Raw genomic sequence first — 22,417 nt, forward strand, 5'->3', positions numbered from 1 at the left:
GTGCTATTAAATTACACAGGTGTTTCTGCACACCTGTTTCACAGTGGACATGATTTTTTGAACCACAGGTGCAACTAATTATGGTTTTTCAGTGTTGGGTCACTGATTATACCTGCATGTTTTGAACTACTGAGAAAGAAGAATGAAACTTTCTATATAAAAATACTTTGTTGACGGGAGGCTAGCTTCGAAAGGTGGCCGACACTTCAAGGCCCTTCATTTTATTAGACAGCTTCACAATTTTTGTGATCTAACTGTACTCTGAATGCCATTGCAAACTAAACCCACGCCAGAATACAAAACAAAACTGGAGTGGCTGTAGTTGATGTGAACACCTACAAAGAGTTAGGTGGCGTGATTGCAGAGTGGGATCAACAAACTGAACACCACTCAAACATTGCTTTGCCAGAAACTCCAACAGTGTCAATATTTATAATCAAAACTGTATTTGCCTTGGCTCATTACCACTTCTGCAGGTAGAATTGTACCGCAGGAGGAATGTGGGAGGAAAGTAGATATTAAAAATATCAGAGGAAGCTGGATGCTTCATGGAGATTTTTTGACCTGTCAGTCACCTGGGTGAATCATTTTATTTCAGAAGACTCGCAGATTTGATAAATAAAAAAAAAAGTTAATGGCAGCAAACTTCATAGCTTGTGGCACAAGACCTTCATGCCATCATGGACAACCTAATGACAGGGAATAGTGTCTGCTTATTTTGTTTTGTTTTCTGTAAGAAATTGTATAAAACATCTCATCTCATCTGTATGACGGAACTGCAGCAGTCAAATAAATGCATCTTTTGGGGCACAGACTTCCTTCCCATCTTAACCAATTTTGAAGGGGGTACAGAATGGGGAAATCTTTCTGCCAGCCGTGTGTCTTCATCGTAAAGGTCACATACTGTAAATTGTCATTAACATTAACTTTACAGCACATACTCAGACCTGTATTTCTTGAGGAAGGCCAACTTCCCTTGCCAAGTTCTTGTCAGCTTTTACAGAGGAGCAACAGAACACATCCTGACTGAAAACATCACAAACTGGCATGGGATGTGCACGGCCCAGGACCGGAGGGCTCTGCAGCGGTTGATTAAAACTGCTCAGCAGATCATTGGTACCCATCTCCTGAGCATCAGTGATACCGGTGAGGTGAGGTGCCTACGCAGAGCCCAAAGGATACTAAAGGACACACAAACTATTGGCCACCACCATGAATCCATGGCAACCAAACATCCCTGAACACAGGACATCAGAAGCAAACTGTTTTGTTTTATCCATCCATCCATCCATCCATCTTTATCCGCTTATCCGGGATCGGGTCGCGGGGGTTTTGTTTTATTAAATCAATAAATCACCAGATTCCATGATACATTTCAAATAATTATTGTTTTAATATTACAAGAGCATTATTAGCAGTATTTAGGTACAAAAGTACATAATTAAACCTTGAACAAATTTCAAAGTACAGAAAATAAATATCATAACTTTAAGTTGCCACCCTGTCTAACCTCTGCAGCTACTGAGGACTGAGGAATGGAAAACACTTTTTTTACGACTGTTTATTGTAGAATCTCGTCACAGCTCTTTGCCTCTATGGAGAAATGACTGTCAACATTCATTGAGAAAGTGCCTCTGTTTTTCGAATCGCTATAGAGCAGCATTGCTTTTGTCCTTCACTGTGATGTCGGTCACACCGTGAACCTGAGTGAGCTGCTTGCAGTCCAATGAAGCCAGCAATTTCCTTGGCCCAGGCAGGGTGGGGACGAATTGCTCAGTCAGAGACACGGAGGCACGGCTGCCAATATCTCTGAAGGTATGACAGGAAATGACAGTAGCAGTCACAAAAGAGAAAGACAGACAAGGTGGTTTAAAAAAACTGAGCACAATATAAAGTGTGTTTTTCCTCCTCACCCATAATTAATCTCTCGAGCAGTTAGGAGGCCCAGTCCTTCCACGTGCAATATAACAGCTTTCAGCTTCTGAGGTAGTGGGTTAGTAAACGAAATCTCTACTGCCATCTTTTCCCCTACCACGGCCTTCCCGATTGGCTGTGTGAGAGAAGAGCAACGCAAGAGAACAAAATCAGATCTGAATTTATATGGTAATTTTCTTACTGGTAAAACTTTCCTGATGAATTGATTGGCTTACCTTTATGATGAGGTCTGGGGTCCTGAGTCGGAAAGCAAACTGAGTGGCCAGGACCTGTTGTGTTTCCTTGACCTTGCCTGACAGTGTCAGCATTAAGGTGGCATGGTCTATCAGTTGGTCCTTGTAGTCTTTGTACTCCAGGGTCCACTCCAAACTTTTTACTATATGCAGAAGATGTAGGCAAAATGTATTTTCATCTTTCAACACCCACCTCATTCCTCATTCCTCATTGATAATTGAGTCTTTGTGCGTAGCTAAACTAATCAGCTGCTGTGTGTAGCTTTATATTAAACAGACAGACATGAGAGTGGTATCGATATTCTTGCCTAACTTCTAGCAAGGAGTTACCTCCAACCTTTCCTCTAAGTAAAAAAAAAAAAATCTTCTTTTAAAAAAATAAGAAATACAATCACAGATGCAATGTTTTTGCAATTCTTTTTCATGCTGCTAAAGGAATAAAACTCCTCTGTTGACACACACACAAAAAGAACGGGTGCTGAAACCTTTTTTCCTTCCTGCAACCCACCCTGGATAAAAAGTTCCACTTACCCTCTTTGGGTAGCATGTCTATTTCTGTACTGTCTTTTCTGCATGTGGCCTTGTGGACGCCGGTGTAATACATGACTGCCACCTGGCTGTACAGGATGACCGTGCGTTGCTCTGAGCTGCTATTTTGCAACACGATGGTCAGCTCTGCGTCTCTTCCCATTGTGAGACCTTCATTATCCACGGTCACTTCTATAGAGATATCCTTTGCTGTGGGAGAGGAATAGGCCCCTGCTTTGGAGCCATAGCTACATGCTGTTTCTACAGCAATGCGTTCTTCCTCTGTGCCTGAGAATGACCAGAAATGTCGAGTTAATTCAATAAACAATACAATATAAATACCATGGTTTGACAGAGGTTTTGTATCCCATACTCTTGAGTGAACATATAAAATGTGTGCATTTTCTTTGATGATACCTTCGAGGTGTTTGTAAAGGTGTGTGATATCATTGCGTTCATTAGAGCCAACAGCCTTTGTGCTGATGAAGTGGCCCACAGTCTTTTCCTCACTGTAGATTTTAGCGAAGGTCCCATCTACCTTCCTCTGCCAGTAAATTTTATCACTGTTCACCTGGAAATGTAGAGGGAGAGGGAGTTAAAAAAATAAAGCCCTTAACAGATGGGAAACATCACACATCTTTTGACATATGCCATATGGCTCCTCATTAGTACACAGCACACGGATAACGAGTCAACATAAAACAGCAACTAAAAGATCAGTTGTTCCCTCCTGTAGGTCATGCATGGGAGGAATCTGCATCATTCTGTGCAAGTCAGTGCTCTTTTAAAGTAAATGATATATTCCACAAACCTCCGCGAACAAAAACGCAGAGTCATGTTTGAGGTAGACGTGACCATTGCGGACAGCAGCGAGAGAAGCTGGGCCACAGCGGTAGGTGCCCTGGCTGGTCTCCTGAGGTGTGGCGTCGACAGCTTGCCAGCCTCCATTGCCTGGAGGCAAGTCTGGACGAGCCATCCAGCAGTCATTCCACACATGGAAGTTCCTTCAGGAAAAGACTTGAAGGTCAGTCTTACTAACCTAGGGAGTGACATATGTCATGATGAGGCAGCATCACAAGGATGGTGACAGGACCTACCAGATAGAATCAGAATTGAGGCACTCTATTGGCTCCAGGTTCTCATCCAGGTATACATCTGTTGTCAAGGAGACGTCTGTGTCATGAGCTGAATCGAAGTTGGTCACAGTTCGACTGGGAATGCCTAAACTCCGTAAAACTGAAAAGAAGATAATAAGGCGCTGCGTGACGTTTACCTGTCACACACCTATACAAGCACACGTCACGTAAACACAGAAGAAGAAAAAAACTATCCGCTAACCTGTAGTGACTACGCCAGCAAAGACCCAGCACTGACCATACTTAATGGGGGTGCCACTGTTTTTATGGTAGTTCTTCAGGATTTCCACACTTCCACTCCAAACTGTTGGACTAGTTCCACCTGAATAGTCTCCTGACCAGTTTCCCTCCAGGACTCCACGGTCATCAACAGAGTTGATCTGGTGAAAAGTGTTTTTTTAAATATATTTCTTATGTATACTTCTGAAGGATTACACTCAGTTCCTAGAAGTTTCCTTTAACAAATGTTCAACGTTTACTCCATTTCCACAGTTGTCTTGCATGTGAGCAGAATGGGCTCACAGCGTCTATTAACAGACTTTAACAAGACGATACTTGACAGGAACATGAACAATACAACGTTTAATTAGTCTGAAAGGTTAGAAGATGAAACTAGGCTTCATTTAGTTAATCATTTTTTACTCTCTATTTTTACTGTTGTTTCGCAGTAGCCCCATGCTGCGGCGCCCCCGCTGCATCGCCAGACAGGATCTATTCAGATGAATGAGAGAACTACATTTTTTCACACATGGCTTAAGCGGTGCTTTGAGCTAATTGCTAACATCAGCTTGCTAACATGCTCACAATGACAATGTTATTAACATGCAGATGTTAAGCATGTTACGTTTAGTGCGTTCACAATAATAGTGTAGCATGTTAGCATGCCAACATTTGCTAATAAGCACTAAACCCAAAGTACAGCTGAGGCTGACGGGAATGCCGTTAGTTTCACAGGCCACAAACCAAAGTGCTGGACAAATTAAAATATTGACCTGATGGTGGTGCTAAATGAAAAATTAGGGCAAGTGTTGATGGATGAAGTATATTACATATGTCTGTATAGAATTTCATGGCAATCCAGCCAATAGTTGTTGAGGCAGTAAGGAATATTAAAAAATTGCAAAGACCTTTCTATTTAAATGTACTATTTAGCACTAGTGCTCAAATTGGATACAGAGAGAAATCCATCAGCTTAGACTGCAGGATGCTACAGATATCCTGCTGAACCACCACTGTGATGGAAACTGTTATAATGCCCAAAGGTGTTTAACACGGTACACAGTGAGCAGGGGTTTCTATTGTTCTGGTCACAGTGTAGCACATTATGAAGAGAAATATGAAGGTCGGTAGATCAGATGTAGAAAAATAGTGTCACAGTCTCACCATGGCTGAGATGACTCGTACCACATTAACTGGGTCTCCCCAACCAGACGAAGGAGTTCCACTCTTTTCCAGGACAAAGAGGCAAGCATCCAGAATCCCATTATCAAACTGAAACCAAAACAGAGAAATTGGAGAGAGCCAGTCAGTTTATGCTGCTCTATTCAGCAAATATGGAAAGATCACACAACCCACTCACCTGTCCGTAGTTCCATGTTCGAACTCCAATTTGATTCTGTGTACCGTAGTAGATTCGACCGACATCGTTCAGGACGTACTCCTGCCTCTCCTCTTCAGAATCCATGAACACTGTGTCCTCTGACAGAGAACAAGAACATCTTTAAAGTGGGCAATAACAATTTATCTTCCTTTTATAATTTTTTGGATTGGATTGAAAATCTCATATCTTCAGTATGTCCCTAGATTTGTGCTAAAACCCATATAGGAAAAACAAGACAGTAACAATACGGTACATATTCATTTTAGTCTATCTCAGTGTGTCTGTGAAGATTAGGGGTAAAGCAAAAAACAAAAACAAAAAATTAAGCAAATTATGTAGTAAAACCTTTTAATGAACATTTGAGGAGAACCTCTTTGCCTCATATGAGGCCATTATGCCATGCCATATTTCAGAGGGCATGGTATAAAAATGGAAATATCACTTTTTGTTCCTTTTGTGGGGTAATTTCTTAAAGGAATACTGTGACATTTTGGAACATAAACTTATTTGCTTTCTCATGCAGCATGAGATGAGAACATCAACTCTCATGTCTGTCTGTTAAATATATAAGAGAACAGCTTACAAGCCTTAGAGGTGCTGGTTAGGCTGCATTGTTACCGTTGGACAGATCCAGGCTTGCTGTTTCCCCCTTCTTCCAGTGTTAATGCTAACTGGCTGCTAGCTGTGGCCCTATAAGATCTGCTTACACCGCTTTTTTTTTTTTTTTTTTACTGCAAGGCTATGTTACTGTATTGTAAGGTGTTTCTGTTATTTTGACCACCTCTAGTAGTAGATTGGTTTGCAATGTGCAACATGACTTTTTGTATCCCATGTTTACCTTCACACCAGGGGTTGAACAACATGTAGATATCATTAGCAGGGTCATGTGTGGAAACGGCCCGACCATTTGCGCAGTTTGTTTCAACTGTGAGTTGATATCGGCCGATGACCGCCGTGGGTGGAGAATTCACAGACAGATGTATCCTTTTATCATCCTGTTTCACAACAGTAGCCTCCCAACGATGGTCCTCCAGCTCCTCGACTAAAGGGATGATGACATGTGTTCCTTTTGACACTGTTGGCAGTGGCCCTGGGAAGGTGAGAGGAGAGGCTTATTACACACACACACACATGAAGTAATACAGCATGTGAAAACTATTGCTGACTGTTAATCATGTCGTGCCCAAACAGGAGCAGTGCACGGCACCGTTCAGTTACTGTGTTTTTTCACCACAACTCATTCCCTCAATTGAAGGCACACCTGCATTCCTACGTTGGGGATTATGAATAAACAGAAACCAAATGCTTATTACACACACACACACATGAAGTAATACAGCATGTGAAAACTATTGCTGACTGTTAATCATGTCGTGCCCAAACAGGAGCAGTGCACGGCACCGTTCAGTTACTGTGTTTTTTCACCACAACTCATTCCCTCAATTGAAGGCACACCTGCATTCCTACGTTGGGGATTATGAATAAACAGAAACCAAATGAAAATAATCCATGTAGTGTCGTCACAATGTCACACACACACACACACACACACACACACACACACACACACACATGCATGCACATAAAGCATGCCATGACAGCATTAGATCTCAGTGCAGCTGTACTATAAAATAAATATTTGCTTAGGCAGCAGCTTGCTGTTCATCAAAAGTTACTGCACATTGATACTGATGTTGAAAGCTTCTGCATATGAAGAGAGATATGTGGGAACTAACAAATTCCTGTGTTTTCTAGGATAAAGAAACTCATGATAACCAGCATTACATACAGCTGCTGGAAAATACTGAAGAGCTTTCACCCTAAAGTGAATGTGGAATGTGGAAAATTACAGCCCTCCCTAATTTTTATCCTCTACCCTCTGTAGGTGTGACCACTGACAGAGTCACTATGCTGCCATTTCACCATGAGATGTGGATTTGGACAGACAGACTGCTGGTTTATGACAATATCAATCTAAACATGCCTCTAAAGAAATAAGTGAAATGATGCAGCGAAGGAGCCAATGCAAAATCTACAACATCTGCCAAAAACGTTGACCCAGGCTCAACTTTTGCTGCAACGCAATGTCTACCGTCAAGGTGCTAAGTCAGTCAGTCAAATACATTTAAGCGTACATTAATGGTAGCTTACTTTGTTATTTTGACGACACGGGGCTGTTTCCAGTCTGCTTAAAGCAATAATATGATATTTATATAGAGTTTCATGGCAAGTTCATTACCGCTCTCATATCTGTCCAGTAAACATACAGCTTTAGCCAAGTTACTGCTCCTAGTCAAGAAATGGTCAGACACATAACCCTCCATGAAATCACAATGTGACATTGTTACACTTTAGTTCCTCATGGCAAGAAAGTGAATTTCCTAAAATGTCAAAATAGTCCTCATGCACAACCCTAAAGCCAAAAGAATCTATTTAATTTGCATAGACGTATCTCATAATCTAATATTATGATGAAATTTACATTCATGCTCTCAGGTGAGGTCAGATAAAAAAAAAGTTTCCACTGACTACAGGGCCTTTCATCTACCACCCCCTCAGGAGGCACGTAACATGCTCAGCCCTGCAATAGGAAAGAGGCTCTGTTGTTAAGAACAGTCTGTGTGCAGCTGAATTTGCCGCACACTTTAATTCTGGAAGGTGTTGGGAAAATTGCAGCCTCTGTGAGCCCTTAGCAGCGCTTCAGACTTTGAAACCACAAACCACAAAGTCAGGGCAGTTACTGTCATTGACTTTTACTTGAATTAAACAACACTCTCTTGTTTTACTCTGTGTTGTTAAGATCGGGCTGTGATTAGCAGATTGATCTGAGATATGAGCAGAAAAATCACACTTTGCTGTTAAACGGTTTGTTTTGAATAAAAAACCCACCATTTGAAGAGTGGAGGACAGATTTTCACAAGACCAAAAACTGGCATTATCAGTGGCTGCTATTGTCCTCCTGCTTATTGCTGGCATGACTGATGGCTTTTAAAAAAAACAACAAAAGGATGATTATTCATGATCAGTGTTGTTTATGGTGGACTCAAAAGGTTAGAACTTAGATTTATTTTTTATCTCAAGGAAACAATATATAATAGAATTGGGGATGGGGGATTTTCGTCACCTTATTTGCAAAATAGCAACCATTCATTAAACCATATCTACTCAGTATTTAACAATGAACATAGGAGAACGTTTTCCTAATATGGATGCTCAGCCTTTCTGTAAAAGAGACATTGTAATTATTCTCTTCAGGCTTCACTTGACACACACAGCTATAATTGTAGGATCTACAGTATAATGGTCGGTCCTCTCTGCCTTACAGCACTCAACACAATGAGCGAGGGAGAAAAGACAGACATGAATAGTGGGTAAACAGGTGGCGGGCTGTGGCTCAGGCGGTTGGTAGTGGCAGCAATTGTCAGTGGACAAGATTTTTAGTTGGAGCAGGACTGAGGACTTGATCTGTAAAACGCTCTCCTTGGAGCATAGCAACCAGTTTGGTAGTAGTAACCAAAAATCAATCACTCTATCTATCTATCTATCTATCTATCTATCTAAAGACATGAACATAGAAGCAAAACTTCTTGCTTGTACATCTTGTTTCCTCCCAAAACCCTCAACCTATCACCTTCCTGTCTTAATTATCAGGTGCAGCTCTGAGCAGGGTTTCGAAGAGGGTCAGAAAAGCATTGCTTTGGTCAGGCAGGATCGCGTCCATCCAGTTTCACACTCCCACAGTCGTGGGAAAATCATTGATTAGGTATTCATAAGCATGGCTGTTGCCGATGGAATCATCTATATTGCTCTTGTGAAAGTCTCTTATTCTGGTGTGTATTTAGAAACATTAAACATAATAACGCTCTTAAATATATGGGTTGTGGAAGTGAATTGCAGTGTTCAAATTCCCAATTAGCAAGCACTACACAGTTTCTGTCAAGCACTCCGACTCACCTGTTTTAAGTTCAAGGTGGAGTTTGTCACTGCTGGGGTTATAAGGTCGAGACAGGGTGATCCACATCTGGAAATTCTGTCCTCTGCGGATAATGAAGTTATCACTTTGGTAGAGATTTGTGTAGTGCTCTGTGCAGTTCTGCCCTGATTTGCTTTTCATCAGGTCTATTGATCGCACTTTCAGGAGGAGGTCTGCAAAAACAAAAACAAATTTAAGAGAGCGAAGTCTATCATGTGGCTGGCATTTAGATTATTTGATAAATAACACAACTGTGAGCTCTGCAAGATTACAGTTACCCTCAAGCTGGCTGTCACCGATCACAGGCTTCTTGCCATTTCTCCCTTCTTCCTTTTCTAGATCATCAATCACTGTGACCACAGTGTCTGTGATGTCATCGTCCTTTGGCTTGTTACAGCAGCATGGGCAGACCTTGCGCAGCCACTGCCTACATGCATTTTCTTTCTCAGCATTGTTGTCTTCTAGATCTTTCTTTTCTTCCTCTGTGTCTTCCTCAGATTTGAGAGTGACAGATGGAAACCGACCCACTGCAGATGTGTCTCTGTGTGACCGCGTCTCTGTAGACATCCTGAGACGAAGGCAAAAACAATGAGGACGTCTAGAGATTTTTCATGTATCAGTTTCCTAAAAGACAACATCATTGTTATACATGCAGCTTTAAAGTCTTCCTTAATAGGAGTTAACACCCTCAGTCTTCACACTGCTGTCCACATCATCTCGTCACGTGTGCACATCATAAAAGCAATTTCTCATTGTTTTGAACAAATTGCAAATGCTTTGACACACTGAAGGAAATTATTATGTACAATTGTCTGCTGTTTCCTGCATTATCAATTGGTTATGTCAAGCTGATCACAATGAATTACTGTATACTGGTTGTCTGTTGAATAATCTTTCCCCCCAAAACATCTAGGCACAAGTTCACATCCATTGTAGGAACATCAGCCTAAGGAGTGTTTCGCATGCTTACATTTCAAATTTTGTAATTTCTTCCATTGTGCTATGCGGTGCTTTAAAACAGTCCTTTCTTTTTCTTTTCTGCATCACAATGACATTGTCTGTCAACAAATTATAGTACAAACAGTAAAAATGTAAGTGTGAATCCTGTCCAATTTCTTGCAATAACTTTGTACTGTTTAAATTGATCAGAAAACACTTTTCCACTGCCCAGTACCAGCTCAACTCGACTGTACGTGTGCGGAAAGGTTGTACCTGTACCTGCTTCCAGGTACTTTTTTTCATATCACCTCTGTCGAGGTTACAAGCGAGCTGATGCCGCGTTCGAGACCGGTCAGAACTGTGATTTTCCCAGTTGAAACTTCTGACTTCGGACCTCAAAGCGTTCTGGGTGCATGGTGGTGCATGACGCGGAAAGTGAACGAAAACCATGGCTGACTGTGACACAGTGTACACACAGTTGCACCCTCAGCAGTGTTTGAGGTGTTACTTCAAAGGATGGCAGTTTAACTGCAACAACTGACATAAATAGCCTCTACGTTACTAGTTACTACTTGTTCCAACCAGAGAGGGGAACACTTTAGATCACTGCTACACCACAGTTAGCCGTCACACGCACTCCACTGGGACACTCTGATCACGTCATGATCTACCCGATTCCTGGCAAAAATTAAAGCTTTGTAAACCTGTAGTGAGGACATCAAAGAAGTGGACTAGTGAAGCTGTAGAGGATCTTGTTTGGTGTGTTTGGACTGCACTGACTGGGATGTTCTCAGGACTGCTACCAACAATCTGGACGAGTTTACAGAGGCTATGTCAGCTTCTGTGAGGACAGCTGTATACCAACACGCACCAGGGTGAGTTATAACAATGACAAACCCTGGTTCACAGCTAAACTCAGACAGCTAAGGTTGGAAAAGGAGGAGGCATTTAGGAGTTGGGACCGAGCTGGGTGCAGGGCATTAAAGTACAGGTTTAGCAAGGAGGTGCGAGAAGATAACTACTGTACTCAGAGAGGCTAAAGAACCAGTTCTCTGCAAACGACGCCTTTTCTGTCTGGAGGGGGTTCAGACAGATCACTAACTACAAACCCAAAGCCCCCACTGCATCAACGACTCTCGCCTGGCAAATGAGCTGAACCAGTTCTACTGCCGCTTTGAGAGTCAATTGGACACCATCCCCCGTGACTCTTCCGCTCAGTTTCAACCCCAGTCCACCACTTCCTCCCCCCACTCCTCAGAGCTGGCCAGCTCCACCCCCTGCCCTCCTCTCTCCATCTCAGAGGGGGAAGTCAACGGTCTTTTCAGGAGGCAGAAACCCCGCAAAGCAGCTGGGCCGGACTCCCCATCCACCCTGAAGCACTGTGCTGATCAGCTGTCTCCGGTGTTCAGACATTTTTAACACCTCACTGGAGACATGCCATGTGCCAGCCTGCTTCAAAGCCTCCACCATCATCCCTGTCCCCAAAAAAACAAGGACCACTGGTCTAAACGACTTCAGACCCGTCGCCCTTGAACACCTTGTGTGGTCCCACCTTAAATCAATCACAGACCCACTCCTGGACCCCGCAGTTTGCCTACAGAACCAACAGGTCTGTAGATGAAGGGCAGTAAACATGGCCCTTCACTACACTCTCCAGCACCTGAACTCCTCAGGAACCTATGCCAGGATCCTGTTTGTGGATTTCAGCTCTACTTTCTGCTCTCTCAGCTGAACGTGCCTGACTCCACCTGCAGGTGGATTACTGACTTCCTGATGGACAGGAAGCAGCATGTTAAGCTGGGAAAACATGTCTCTGACTCCAGGACCATCAGCACCGGATCCCCTCAAGGCTGCGTTCTTTCCCCCCTTCTCTTCTCCCTTTATACCAACAGCTGCACCTCCAGTCACCAGTCTGTCAAGCTCCTGAAGTTTGCGGAAGACACCACCCTCACTGGGCTCATCTCTGGTGGGGATGAGTCTGCCTACAGGTGGGAGATTGACCTTCTGGTGACCTGGTGCAGCCAGAACAGTCTGGAGCTCAATTCTCTGAAGTCAGTGGAGATGGTCGTGGACTTCAGAAAGAGCTTCTACCCATCTGCAGCTAGCCTCATTAACAAGGCCCGGGACCCCCACTGACACTCCCCTCTTGCAAATAATACATATGTCACTGCACATTTAAATACTATTTCATTTCATTTCATGCACAAACCTGGCATATTGCACACATTTGTTGTTAATTGTTAAATCCTTGTTGTGGAATATTGCTATCTTTGTGTATCCTTAATACAGATGAGGACGCGGTATATTGTCTTAGCTTGACTTTATTCCAACACATCGTAACCTAATACACACTGAATCTGTCCACCTCTTCCGGTATCTCCGTACGTATACGTAGATACCGACGTATGCTCAATCACAGATAGTAACAGGTTTACGTGACATCTCCCCCTTTTAGTCTGGTGTTTCACACAGTATTAAACAAAACAACTGTTTCTAAGAAACTTTATTACTTTTCCGTTCATTTTTTTTTCTCTTTTGAAAACACAATATTTTCCATATCCTTCCCTTTTAGAAACCCATGTATCAAACAAGCACAATTTCACTTATTCTATTTATCAACATCATTCTTTTCAAACTTACTGTTTAAGTGGACATTAACTGTAATACAAGTGAACAAGCAAATATAAACAAACAGTCTGCTCAGACCTTACTCATTGCCCTGTAACCAAACTGGTCTGTACTCATTAGGAACATTACCAGTCAACACTTTTCTTCTGGCTAGTATGTCAGCTTGACAGCAGGTTTCACAGTACGTTCTCACAACTCTGGGTGATGATGTTATGCTACCAGTCTCAGAATCCGTTTGGGTTGGACGAGTGGCAGTTGCCACGTTACCCGGTGGGGTGGAGGCTTCTGGTGACTGTGTCGGAGTGTCATTCCTTTCTTGGTTGACGATCTGCAGATGCCTCCGGTTTCATCTGGTGGTGTCTCCTTGTGGCGTTTTCACCACAAACGAACGTGGAGTAGAACACAAAGCCTGTATCACCCTGGTTCCTCCCCATGTCTTCTCTGAGTCTGTTTTCAGTCGCACTCTGTCGTTGACACCTAAAGCAGGAAGCGGCTTTGTTGTGTATCTCCTGTTGTAGGTGTATTCGTAGTCCTGCTTAGCATTGGCATCTGTCTGCCTGACTGTAGACAGATTGGGCCATGCCGGTGTCAACTGATGGTGGAGCTTGGGGACTGTGGTTCGCAGTCTCCTTCCCATAAGGAGTCTGGCTGGACTTTCTTTTGTCGGCTCCGTGGCTGTGTCCCTGTAGACCAGGAGAGCTAGCTGGGGGTCTTGTTGCCTCAGGATGCTTTTAGCGGTCCTGACAACTCGCTCTGCCATCCCATTAGCTTGGGGATAGTATGGGCTCGATTTAGTATGCTGGATGTCATACTTGGATGTAAAGACCTGGAACAGCTGTGAGGTAAACTGCGGGCCGTTATCTGTAATCAGCTCTTCAGGTATCCCGAACCGTGTGAATATGCTCATCAGCTTACTTATAACCACTTCACTTGTGGTCTGGGTGAGACTCAATACTTCAAGCCATCTTGAATAATAGTCAATAACAACCAGGAAGTGCTTTCCTTTGAACTCACAGAGATCTGCAGCTAGTTTCTGCCAAGGGAGCTCCGTCAAAAGCATAAGTGGTTCCCGGCTTTGGCTCGGTTTGTGCTCATTACAGTGTGGGCATGAGGAGACTTTCTCCATTACCGCATGGCTAATATTTGGCCACCAGACGGCATCTTTGTATCTCTCCCTGGATTTGTTTAAGCCTTGATGCCCGTGGTGGATTCTCTCCAGTATCTCAGTTCTCATTGTTTGTGGAATCACTGTTTGGTTTCCCTTCTTCACCAGTCCATTATGCTCACTTAGACTACTTCTCTCCATAAAATAGTCTAAAGCTGGTCTGACGACATCCTTTTTATATTGCGGCCAGCCAGACTTAATGTATAGTCTGACCTTCTGCAGGGTTTCATCCTGCTCTGTCTCTGCCTTTATGCGCTCCAGCACTGTTTTAGGCCTTTCCTGCTCTTCGATGGCGTCCACGTATGCCTGGTCCACTTTTGACTCCGGGTGCCTCGACAGAACGTCAGGTATTATCAGGTTCTTACCTGGGATGTACTCAGCGACAGGGTTGAACTTCATTAGGCGGATCAGAAGTCGCTGACACCTCAGTGGAGTTTTGTCTAGGTCTCTGTGGTTGATGAGTGTCACCAGTGGTTTATGGTTGGTAAGTAATTTGTAGCTTTCCAGACCACACAGATACCATACACTAGCAAGGCACTCCTTTTCTATCTGTGCATACTTCTTTTCCGCCTCAATTAGGGTACGTGAGCAGTAGGCTACTGGTTTGAGTGTGCCTCCATGATTTTGCAGCAGTACTCCTCCTAATCCATAACTGGATGCGTCAGCACCTACTACAGTAGACAGTTTTGGATCAAAGTACTGAAGGACAGGTGCAGAGGATGTCAGTGGCTTCTTCTTGCTGCAAGTCCCACACCCAAGCCACTGCATTCTTCAACAGCTTGTTAAGGGGATGAAGGATTTGTGACAAGTTGGGTATGTATCTGCCATAACATAATTCACCATGCCAAGTACCCTTTTTAACTCACTCACATTTGTGAGTGGTGATGGCAGACACTCTTTCTGGGCTTGGGGTCACTCCCTCCTGACTGATAACTTGGCCCAGAAAGTGAAGGGATGCCTGCCTGAACTTACACTTGATGCGTGGATTGTCTCCATCACTCTTTTCAGGCGGCAGTCGTGATCTTCCAGAGTGGGTCCAAACACAAGTATGTCGTCCATGTAAACTACCGTGCCCTCGTGATCCTGCAGCAGTTGTTGCATCCTCCTTTGGAATATCTCTGATGCCGATGTTATTCCGGTAACAGTACCAACATTTGGTGTTATGAAGGTAGTTAACTTTGAACTTTGACTTTCTTCATCTAGGGCCATCTGCCAAAATCCACTGGCAGCATCCAGAGTTGTGTACACCTTACTTCAGGCTAGTTTGTGCAAGATGCCGTCTGTGGTTGGCAAGATAAACTTTTCTCTTTTCACGTTCTCATTCAGTTTAGTAAGAACTACGCAGATTCTTACTTTTCCACTCGGCTTAATCACAGGCACCATTGGCGCTACCTATTCCGTGGGCTCCGTCACGCGCTCTATTATGCCATTTTTTTCAATTCTGTTCAGCTCCTCTTCTACTTTTGGCAGCAGCGGAATGGGTATGCGGTGAGGGGCTGCAACACTGTATGGTTTAGCGTTTTCTTTTAGGACTATTTTGATGGGGTCTCCTTTAAGCAGTCCTAACTCCCCAAACACACTGACTTCACCTATGTGTTGTATCAGACCCAGGCGAACACTGAAAGATCTGCTCAGCAGGTTATCACCTGTAGACTTGGCTACTATTACCCTAAAGTAACAGTCTGTTATTTTTCTCCCTTTTGACTCTTGTGTTTTAGCTAGGAATTGCCCCAAATGGACCACTTTTCCTCCTGGACTTTCCAGTTTAGAAGTAACTGACCTAAGTTTTGGTTTGACACGGAGGCGGCTATATGTAGCCTCATTTATTATCGTTGTGTCAGCACCAGAATCCATCTTGAAGCTAACTGGAGTATGGCATATCACTAGAGTTGTGCGCCACGGTGGCTCTGTATCAGTGATCCGCTGCTTCGCCAAACAGGCCAGAAGGCGAGAGAGGCGCATCCAGGAGAAAAGCCCTCTCCTTCCCCTGGATGCCAGCGGTTGAGCCACAGATGGCGCTCCGTAGCCACCAAAGCCGCCATGGATCGGCCGATGGAACGGGCCGTTTCCTTGGTCACACGGAGAGCCAAGTCCGTCGCTCTACGGAGCTCCGTCAGGTCCTCCTCAGAGGGACCTCCCCCTACGTCACAGTCCCGAAGGAGATCGGCCTGGTATGCCTGCAAGACAGCCATCGTATGTAGGCTGGCACCAGCTCGACCTGCTGCCATGTAGGCCTTGCCCTCCAATTAGGACGTCATCCGACACGGCTTGGTGGGGAGCGCCGGCGTCCGGAGGGATGAGGCGAGGTTGGGAGAGAGGTAGCTAGCCAGTGCCTCCTCCACTCGTGGCATCGCTCCGTAGCCGTGCTGTCTGATTCCCGTCACGTTGCCGTAGTCCAGCCGGGGGAACGCAGACAGCCGCGCAGAGAAGGGTTTATTCCATGATAAGAAAGAAAGAAGAAACAATGGTAGGGGCCGACGCGGGGGTGGCGCTCGGTGTTGCAGAATCCGCTCATCTAGTTTGCTGCCTGCCGATGGCTGCTGCACCGCCTGTGGCCAATCAATGTGCAGCTTGGCCACAGCCCGCGTCACCACTTCCAACAACTCCTCGTATCCTGGCGAGGGACGTTCCGTTTCCTCTATGCTAAGCACATCTAGCTCCTCAGAGCCAGATCGTGTCAGCCTTTCCGGACTCGCCCCTCGAGTGGGAGAAACCGAGAAACGGGCTCCCGATCGGGGACGAGGGCTGGAGGATTCCACGGACGAGGACCAGAAAAAGGCCTCAGCCGTTCCGGCACCCTCGGCGATCTCGCGTTGTGATCCCCGGGATCGGAGCCGCCGCGACGCCTCAGCAACCGCGGGGGCTATGCCACGAGGGGAGCGCATCCGACCATCCTCTAGGAAGAGAGCCGCTCGAGACCTCAGCACCCTCAGGGGCAGGGCCTCGCAATGGTCGCAGGCAGCCCCCTCGAGAGCCGCCTGAGCATGTGACATCCCCAGGCATGAGACGCACATCCCATGGGTATCACCTTCTGTGATGAAACGCTCACAAGGGAAGACACACTGTCGGAATCGCTTTGACATGATCTGCTGCTTCGTCTCGATGTCAGGTAGGAAAATGGAGCTTCCAAACATAGCCAGAGTGCCTGCTGAATAGAAAGAAGCTAATGTGTCCTATGTGCCGGCGTGCTTATATACCTCCGGTTACGCCGTCACACACTACCGTTCTAGTAACACCAATAGGATTGGAGTAGTTTCATTCATAGTTCAGCCCAGCGGCGTTCCCATAGTGTCGTCACCGACGCAGTTCGAGTTTCCTCGAAGGGGAACACGGTGCTGTGCTGCTTCAACAAATGCTTCAATAAATCAGATGTAGAAATGTTCGCGGTTTGAAAGCTTTTTGCTGGTCACACAGAGTTTACAACATACGACAATGTTCTTTGCATCTTAGACTTTGACACAATAATGGCAGTAGCTACTTACAGCTGTGGAAAAAACGCCTCTCTCCCTCGTTCTACTTTCTTCCTTCAGTTTTTCATCGGACATGAACAACAAAGTCCGGTCCCGCTGAGCTGTCGCACAGTCTGGATTTACGTCAAGGATGGTGCGTTCAGTAACAAGTAACGCAGCGTTACTTGCCTTAGTAACTACTAATAATATTACTGATTTAGAAAAGTAATTAGTTACACTACTTAGTTACTGGGAAAAGTAATATTACAACACTGGTCAGCGTCCATGGAAGCACACACTGTACAACAATACATACGATCATATAGTAAAACTTGTTCTGCATGTACATTGATGTAGAAATATGTTATTAGGTAGCTGGCTACAGTAAAGAATCTCATAAAGTCATCTTCTCTGCATAAAAGTTATTGTTAAAAATGCCAAAACATTAGGAAGTGTAACCTACGACATTAACTTCAGGATTACCAACTGATGTAGCTATCACAGTACACAGTTAACTAATAACGTATAGGTTATTTATGTCAGTTGTTTGCATTAAAACTGCCATCCTTTTAAAGTAACACCTAAAGCACTGCTGAGGGTGCAAGTGTGTGTACACTTTCGACGTCATGCACCACCATGCACCTGGAATGCTTTTAGGTTGGAAGTCGGATATTTCAACTTGGAAATTTCCCAGTTCAGAACAGTCTGGTATGCGGCATATCTCTGGGTACTATCTGCAATGGAAAACGGAGCATGGCCAAACAGAGTCGAGTACAGTCGAGTCGAGGCGAGTTGAGCTGGTACTGGTAATGGAAAAACGCCATTACAGAGTACACTGTTATATTGATAACATAATTGACTAAACATTTTGACTATGCTGTTTATAGACAATGACACAAGGACCTGTCATTCTGATGACATGTTCACTGATATAAATATTTACTTTTGAGAAATAGTTTAAGGATTTTGAGCAAATTACTGGCTTTTGCAGGTAAACCACTGTGTTGTGCTGTTTGTTCGATATGCTTCAAGAAATGCACTTACTGTTTTGCAAATGTTAGGGATGATTTGAAAAATGTACCAAAGCGAGAGAGAAAAACTGTAACCATTAGCTATTTCACCATTTACAAATCACTTGTAACTATTCCAGCCATTTAAGACGTTTTGCTATTTTAATCATTTATGCATTACAAATATTCATCTACTATGAAGTCTTTCCAGGTACCAGGCAACAGCAGAAACACCCATAAATACACTGGTTGGGAAACACAAATTTGTGCTAGAAAAGCTAACAGTATGCCCTTTATAACGTCTTGTCGATACTGCCAAAAGCAAAAATTGAAATGAATGTACATATATTTTAATAACGTAACCTATTAGCATCAGCTGATGGTTAGCAGGTATAATATTTAATAAGTTCATCATCTTACTTAAGGTATTAGCATGCTACCGTTTGTTGAGCACAAGCCACAAAGTAGAGCTGAGGCAGACGGAAACGCCATTAGTTTCACAGGTATTGGTCATAAATTGTGACGTGCTAATATTTGCTAATTAGCACTAGAGCTGCAAGACATAGTTGATTAATTCATTAGTAAAGAGAACTTTATTATTAACTATTTTTGATAATTGATTAGTCTTATGTGATAATAAACCTGAATATATTTGGGTTTTAGAGAAAGAGATGATATCACCTTGGGCTATAGTAAATTTCATTTTTCACTGTTTTCTGACGATTTAAGGATAGATTAATTACTGAACTGTACCCTACAGCTGTGGATTATAGGAATGTGGTTAGTTTTACAGGTGTTTGGTCATGAACTACAAGTATTGGACTAATGATGGCACGAGATCAAGTCACCACAATATTTACAACTGCGAAGCCTCACTAGGTTGTGAATGCTTGCAGCAGAGTGGCCCTCACAAACTGTTGAAAAGCGAGTATGAAATTCACTTCAGCTAAAGAGGAGAAAGACTGCATGGACTTGTTCTCCACATGGTTAAGATTACAGTCTGCTTGCAGGGTATCTCAGACCCAGAAAAGGAACCCGCCAACACAGATCAAGAAAACACTTTGCTGCTGCATCCAATCATCTGCTAAATAAAATGTGCCCTGCGCTGTGAATTAACAGTGAGATGAGGAAGCACTGCAGCGAGAGCGAGACTATGTGACATTGTGGATTATATGATCTGAGATTGTCATTGCTTCATCATCTGCTGTGTTACATCCTAATTATTCAGAGCAGACTTTATCTGGCTCCCACTGGACTGTAGCACACGTCTGGGAGTCCAGTATGCTGTATGAGCCCATATATAAACTGAATTATACATACACATTTCTAGAAAATATGGTTAAATGTCACATGAAGTGGGTTTAAGCCCACTCCCATGTCATCAGCAGCAGATGTAAATACTTATGCACTGTTCCTCAAAGTTGTATATTTTCCTCTAGGAGGGTGGTGATCCTGTAAACATTCCTCAGTTACTCTCATGACCCACTGCCTTGGGGCCTCTCATGTTGAACCACAAAGAGGGAAACTAAGGGACCCTCACTGATGTTTAGTCCACGTCAGAATTAAAGCATTCACAGGGTTCAATTTAATCAGAATCAAAATCAGAAGGAGATTTACTGCCAAGTAGTGTTTTACACATACGAGAAATTTGCTTTGGTGATAAGGTGCTACATGTAGACAAACATGCAGTTGACATAAATAAATGTAGAAATATATAAATATGAAAGAGACAATGCAAGTTATAATACAACTATTTGCAGAGAAATAACAATGTCGCAGATATTTACATGTGCATTATTCTGGGTTTGTATTGTGCAGACGCAATGTAACAAAATATATAAATTGACAATATAAAATGTAAAAATAACACACAAACACTTGTGACTTGTGTGTTTGAGCCAAGTAAAGCACATTAACCACAGAGATGCACTTTTTCTTTTTGGAGGAGGAAAGGATCCCCTTGAATCTCTTAGTCAAAAAATAGGATGCAAACTATGTACCATGCATGTACATTTTTATTACTGTCCATGCAGTTGTGAGTGAAGACTGTACCCATTCAGGAAACAAATCAAAATCATGCAAGAAATAGCTCTCAGTCAACTCTTAGACTAATATTTGCATAATCCCAGCATGACTTTCAGAAATACAGCAATACTTTGTCTATTTTTCTTGTAAATTAAAATGAATTACTTGGACAGGACATCTCTGTTCAGGAAAAAAGTTTAAATCTAAATAAATTTGTAATAGTAGTATCAGTAGAAATTAGCGTTATTATTATTAGTTAACTAGGTATTGTTAACAACATAAAGTGATAAATAAAAGGTCTAACTAACCTAGGTGGTAAATAGACAAACTACATGTTGAACAGCTGATTCAAACTCACTCAGTTCAATGGCAGAAGTAATGCAGACTGGAGGAAGAAATCTTCTGGTGACTGTACCTTTGTGTTTCATAGACAAGCTACAAGCTAAGACTTCCTTTACATACTTGAGATGGTTGACGATGACATGTAACAACACACCTTAAAACTGGGGGGAAAAAATGTAGGCAGGGAGTCAGGCACTTAAATTCACACTCAGTCCATGTTAAGCAAACGATTTCTCAGATGATTCTTTCATCATTGTAACTATTTATTCCAAATTATATTTCTTTTTAATTATAAAACATTAACCTGTGAGGGTAAGTGAGAGAAAATTTATGAGGGCTTGTAAACTATTTATTGTTTTTTTATTGTGAGCAGTAGCAGTACTGAAATCCAACTGTTTAGGCTTGTGTCCCATCCTTGACCTTAATTCATTCACTCAAAAATTAAACTGTCATTAATATCAGAGTGCATAAAGAAAGACCAGCTCTCACAAGTATCAGGGTCAGTAGATCTGTAGATTACATTTTTTGATAGAGAGAGAGACAGAGTAAAGGTTATTACAAAACAGTCACAGTTAATTTAAAGTGCATGAAGAAAAAGTATTGCTAATAAATATCTGAAAGAATGTAAATCAATAAGGCCTTTTAACATTTTGACTTGCCATAGAAGGAATAGCAAAGATATTACTAATAACAAAAAGGAAGACTCCACTGCCGTAAGCCCAGACAGTATGATGTATCCACACTTGTTCATAGAAAGGTTGGATTATCTGTAAGGGAGAAGATCTACTTTCAGCAAAATGTAACATGACAAGAGATGAATGGCTGATACTGAGTTATCTAATCAGTTATCTACACTGACTGGTTGAGTTGGTTTTCTTAACCCTGTGATGGGTTGGTCCATAGGTTTTTCTACAGAAACTCAGGCCGGGCATATCCAGACGGGGCGTGTTTAGGCAGGGACGTGTGCAGGCATGGGAGTAGCACAAAACTGCACCCTGTACATAAGCATTGTCTATGGGCTCCTCCTGCCATCCACCACTATTCATTTTAATATCTTTGTGGGCCCCCTCACACGAGTACATGCGCACGTACATTTGTACATTTGCACACAAACAAATATAGAAGCACAGTGAAAAATGTTTACGTAACACAGAGTTTATTAACAAACAAAGTATTACATATATATTGTGATATATTATACTGTGTGTTTGTGTGTATGGGCTCCTTCTCTTTCTGTGCTATTATGATGTGAAAACCTGTGGAGGACAATGCAAGTGAAGATCCTAGTATCTGGACACTCAGCATGGGTCTTTAAGTATTGTCAAAGCTTTGTAAAACATTGAAAACAGCTGTTTTCACAATTACAACACTGATCACTGTCATTGGTACATTGTGAATTGTGGGACCAGCACCACCCAACAATAATTTAGTAAAACAGATGTAATCTCGAACAA

General features: G+C 43.0%; 1 protein-coding gene across 2 annotated transcripts; it reads right to left on the reverse strand.

Moving 5' to 3' along the window:
* Nucleotides 1-1,369: 1,369 nt before the first annotated feature.
* On the reverse strand, nt 1,370-21,129 carry LOC119901054 (protein-glutamine gamma-glutamyltransferase K-like). 2 transcript variants are annotated; one of them, XM_038716482.1, is made up of 14 exons: nt 20,980-21,129; nt 9,684-9,973; nt 9,387-9,578; nt 6,271-6,522; nt 5,412-5,530; nt 5,216-5,323; nt 4,035-4,212; nt 3,794-3,932; nt 3,508-3,700; nt 3,114-3,267; nt 2,700-2,984; nt 2,151-2,311; nt 1,914-2,050; nt 1,370-1,809 (listed from the first exon to the last, which is right to left on the reverse strand). In XM_038716482.1, the coding sequence occupies exons 2-14, from the start codon at nt 9,970-9,972 to the stop codon at nt 1,650-1,652; spliced, it is 2,367 nt and encodes a 788-aa protein (XP_038572410.1). In that variant the 5' UTR covers nt 9,973; nt 20,980-21,129; the 3' UTR covers nt 1,370-1,649. The 2 variants fall into 2 exon arrangements, with proteins under 2 accessions (XP_038572410.1, XP_038572411.1); XM_038716483.1 differs by having other exon boundaries at nt 20,930-21,024.
* Nucleotides 21,130-22,417: the final 1,288 nt, after the last annotated feature.

This window comes from Micropterus salmoides, unplaced genomic scaffold (assembly GCF_014851395.1).
Source record: "Micropterus salmoides isolate LMB-PRFRI ecotype aquatic unplaced genomic scaffold, ASM1485139v1 Ms_hic_scaffold_13, whole genome shotgun sequence".
NCBI lineage: Eukaryota > Metazoa > Chordata > Actinopteri > Centrarchiformes > Centrarchidae > Micropterus > Micropterus salmoides.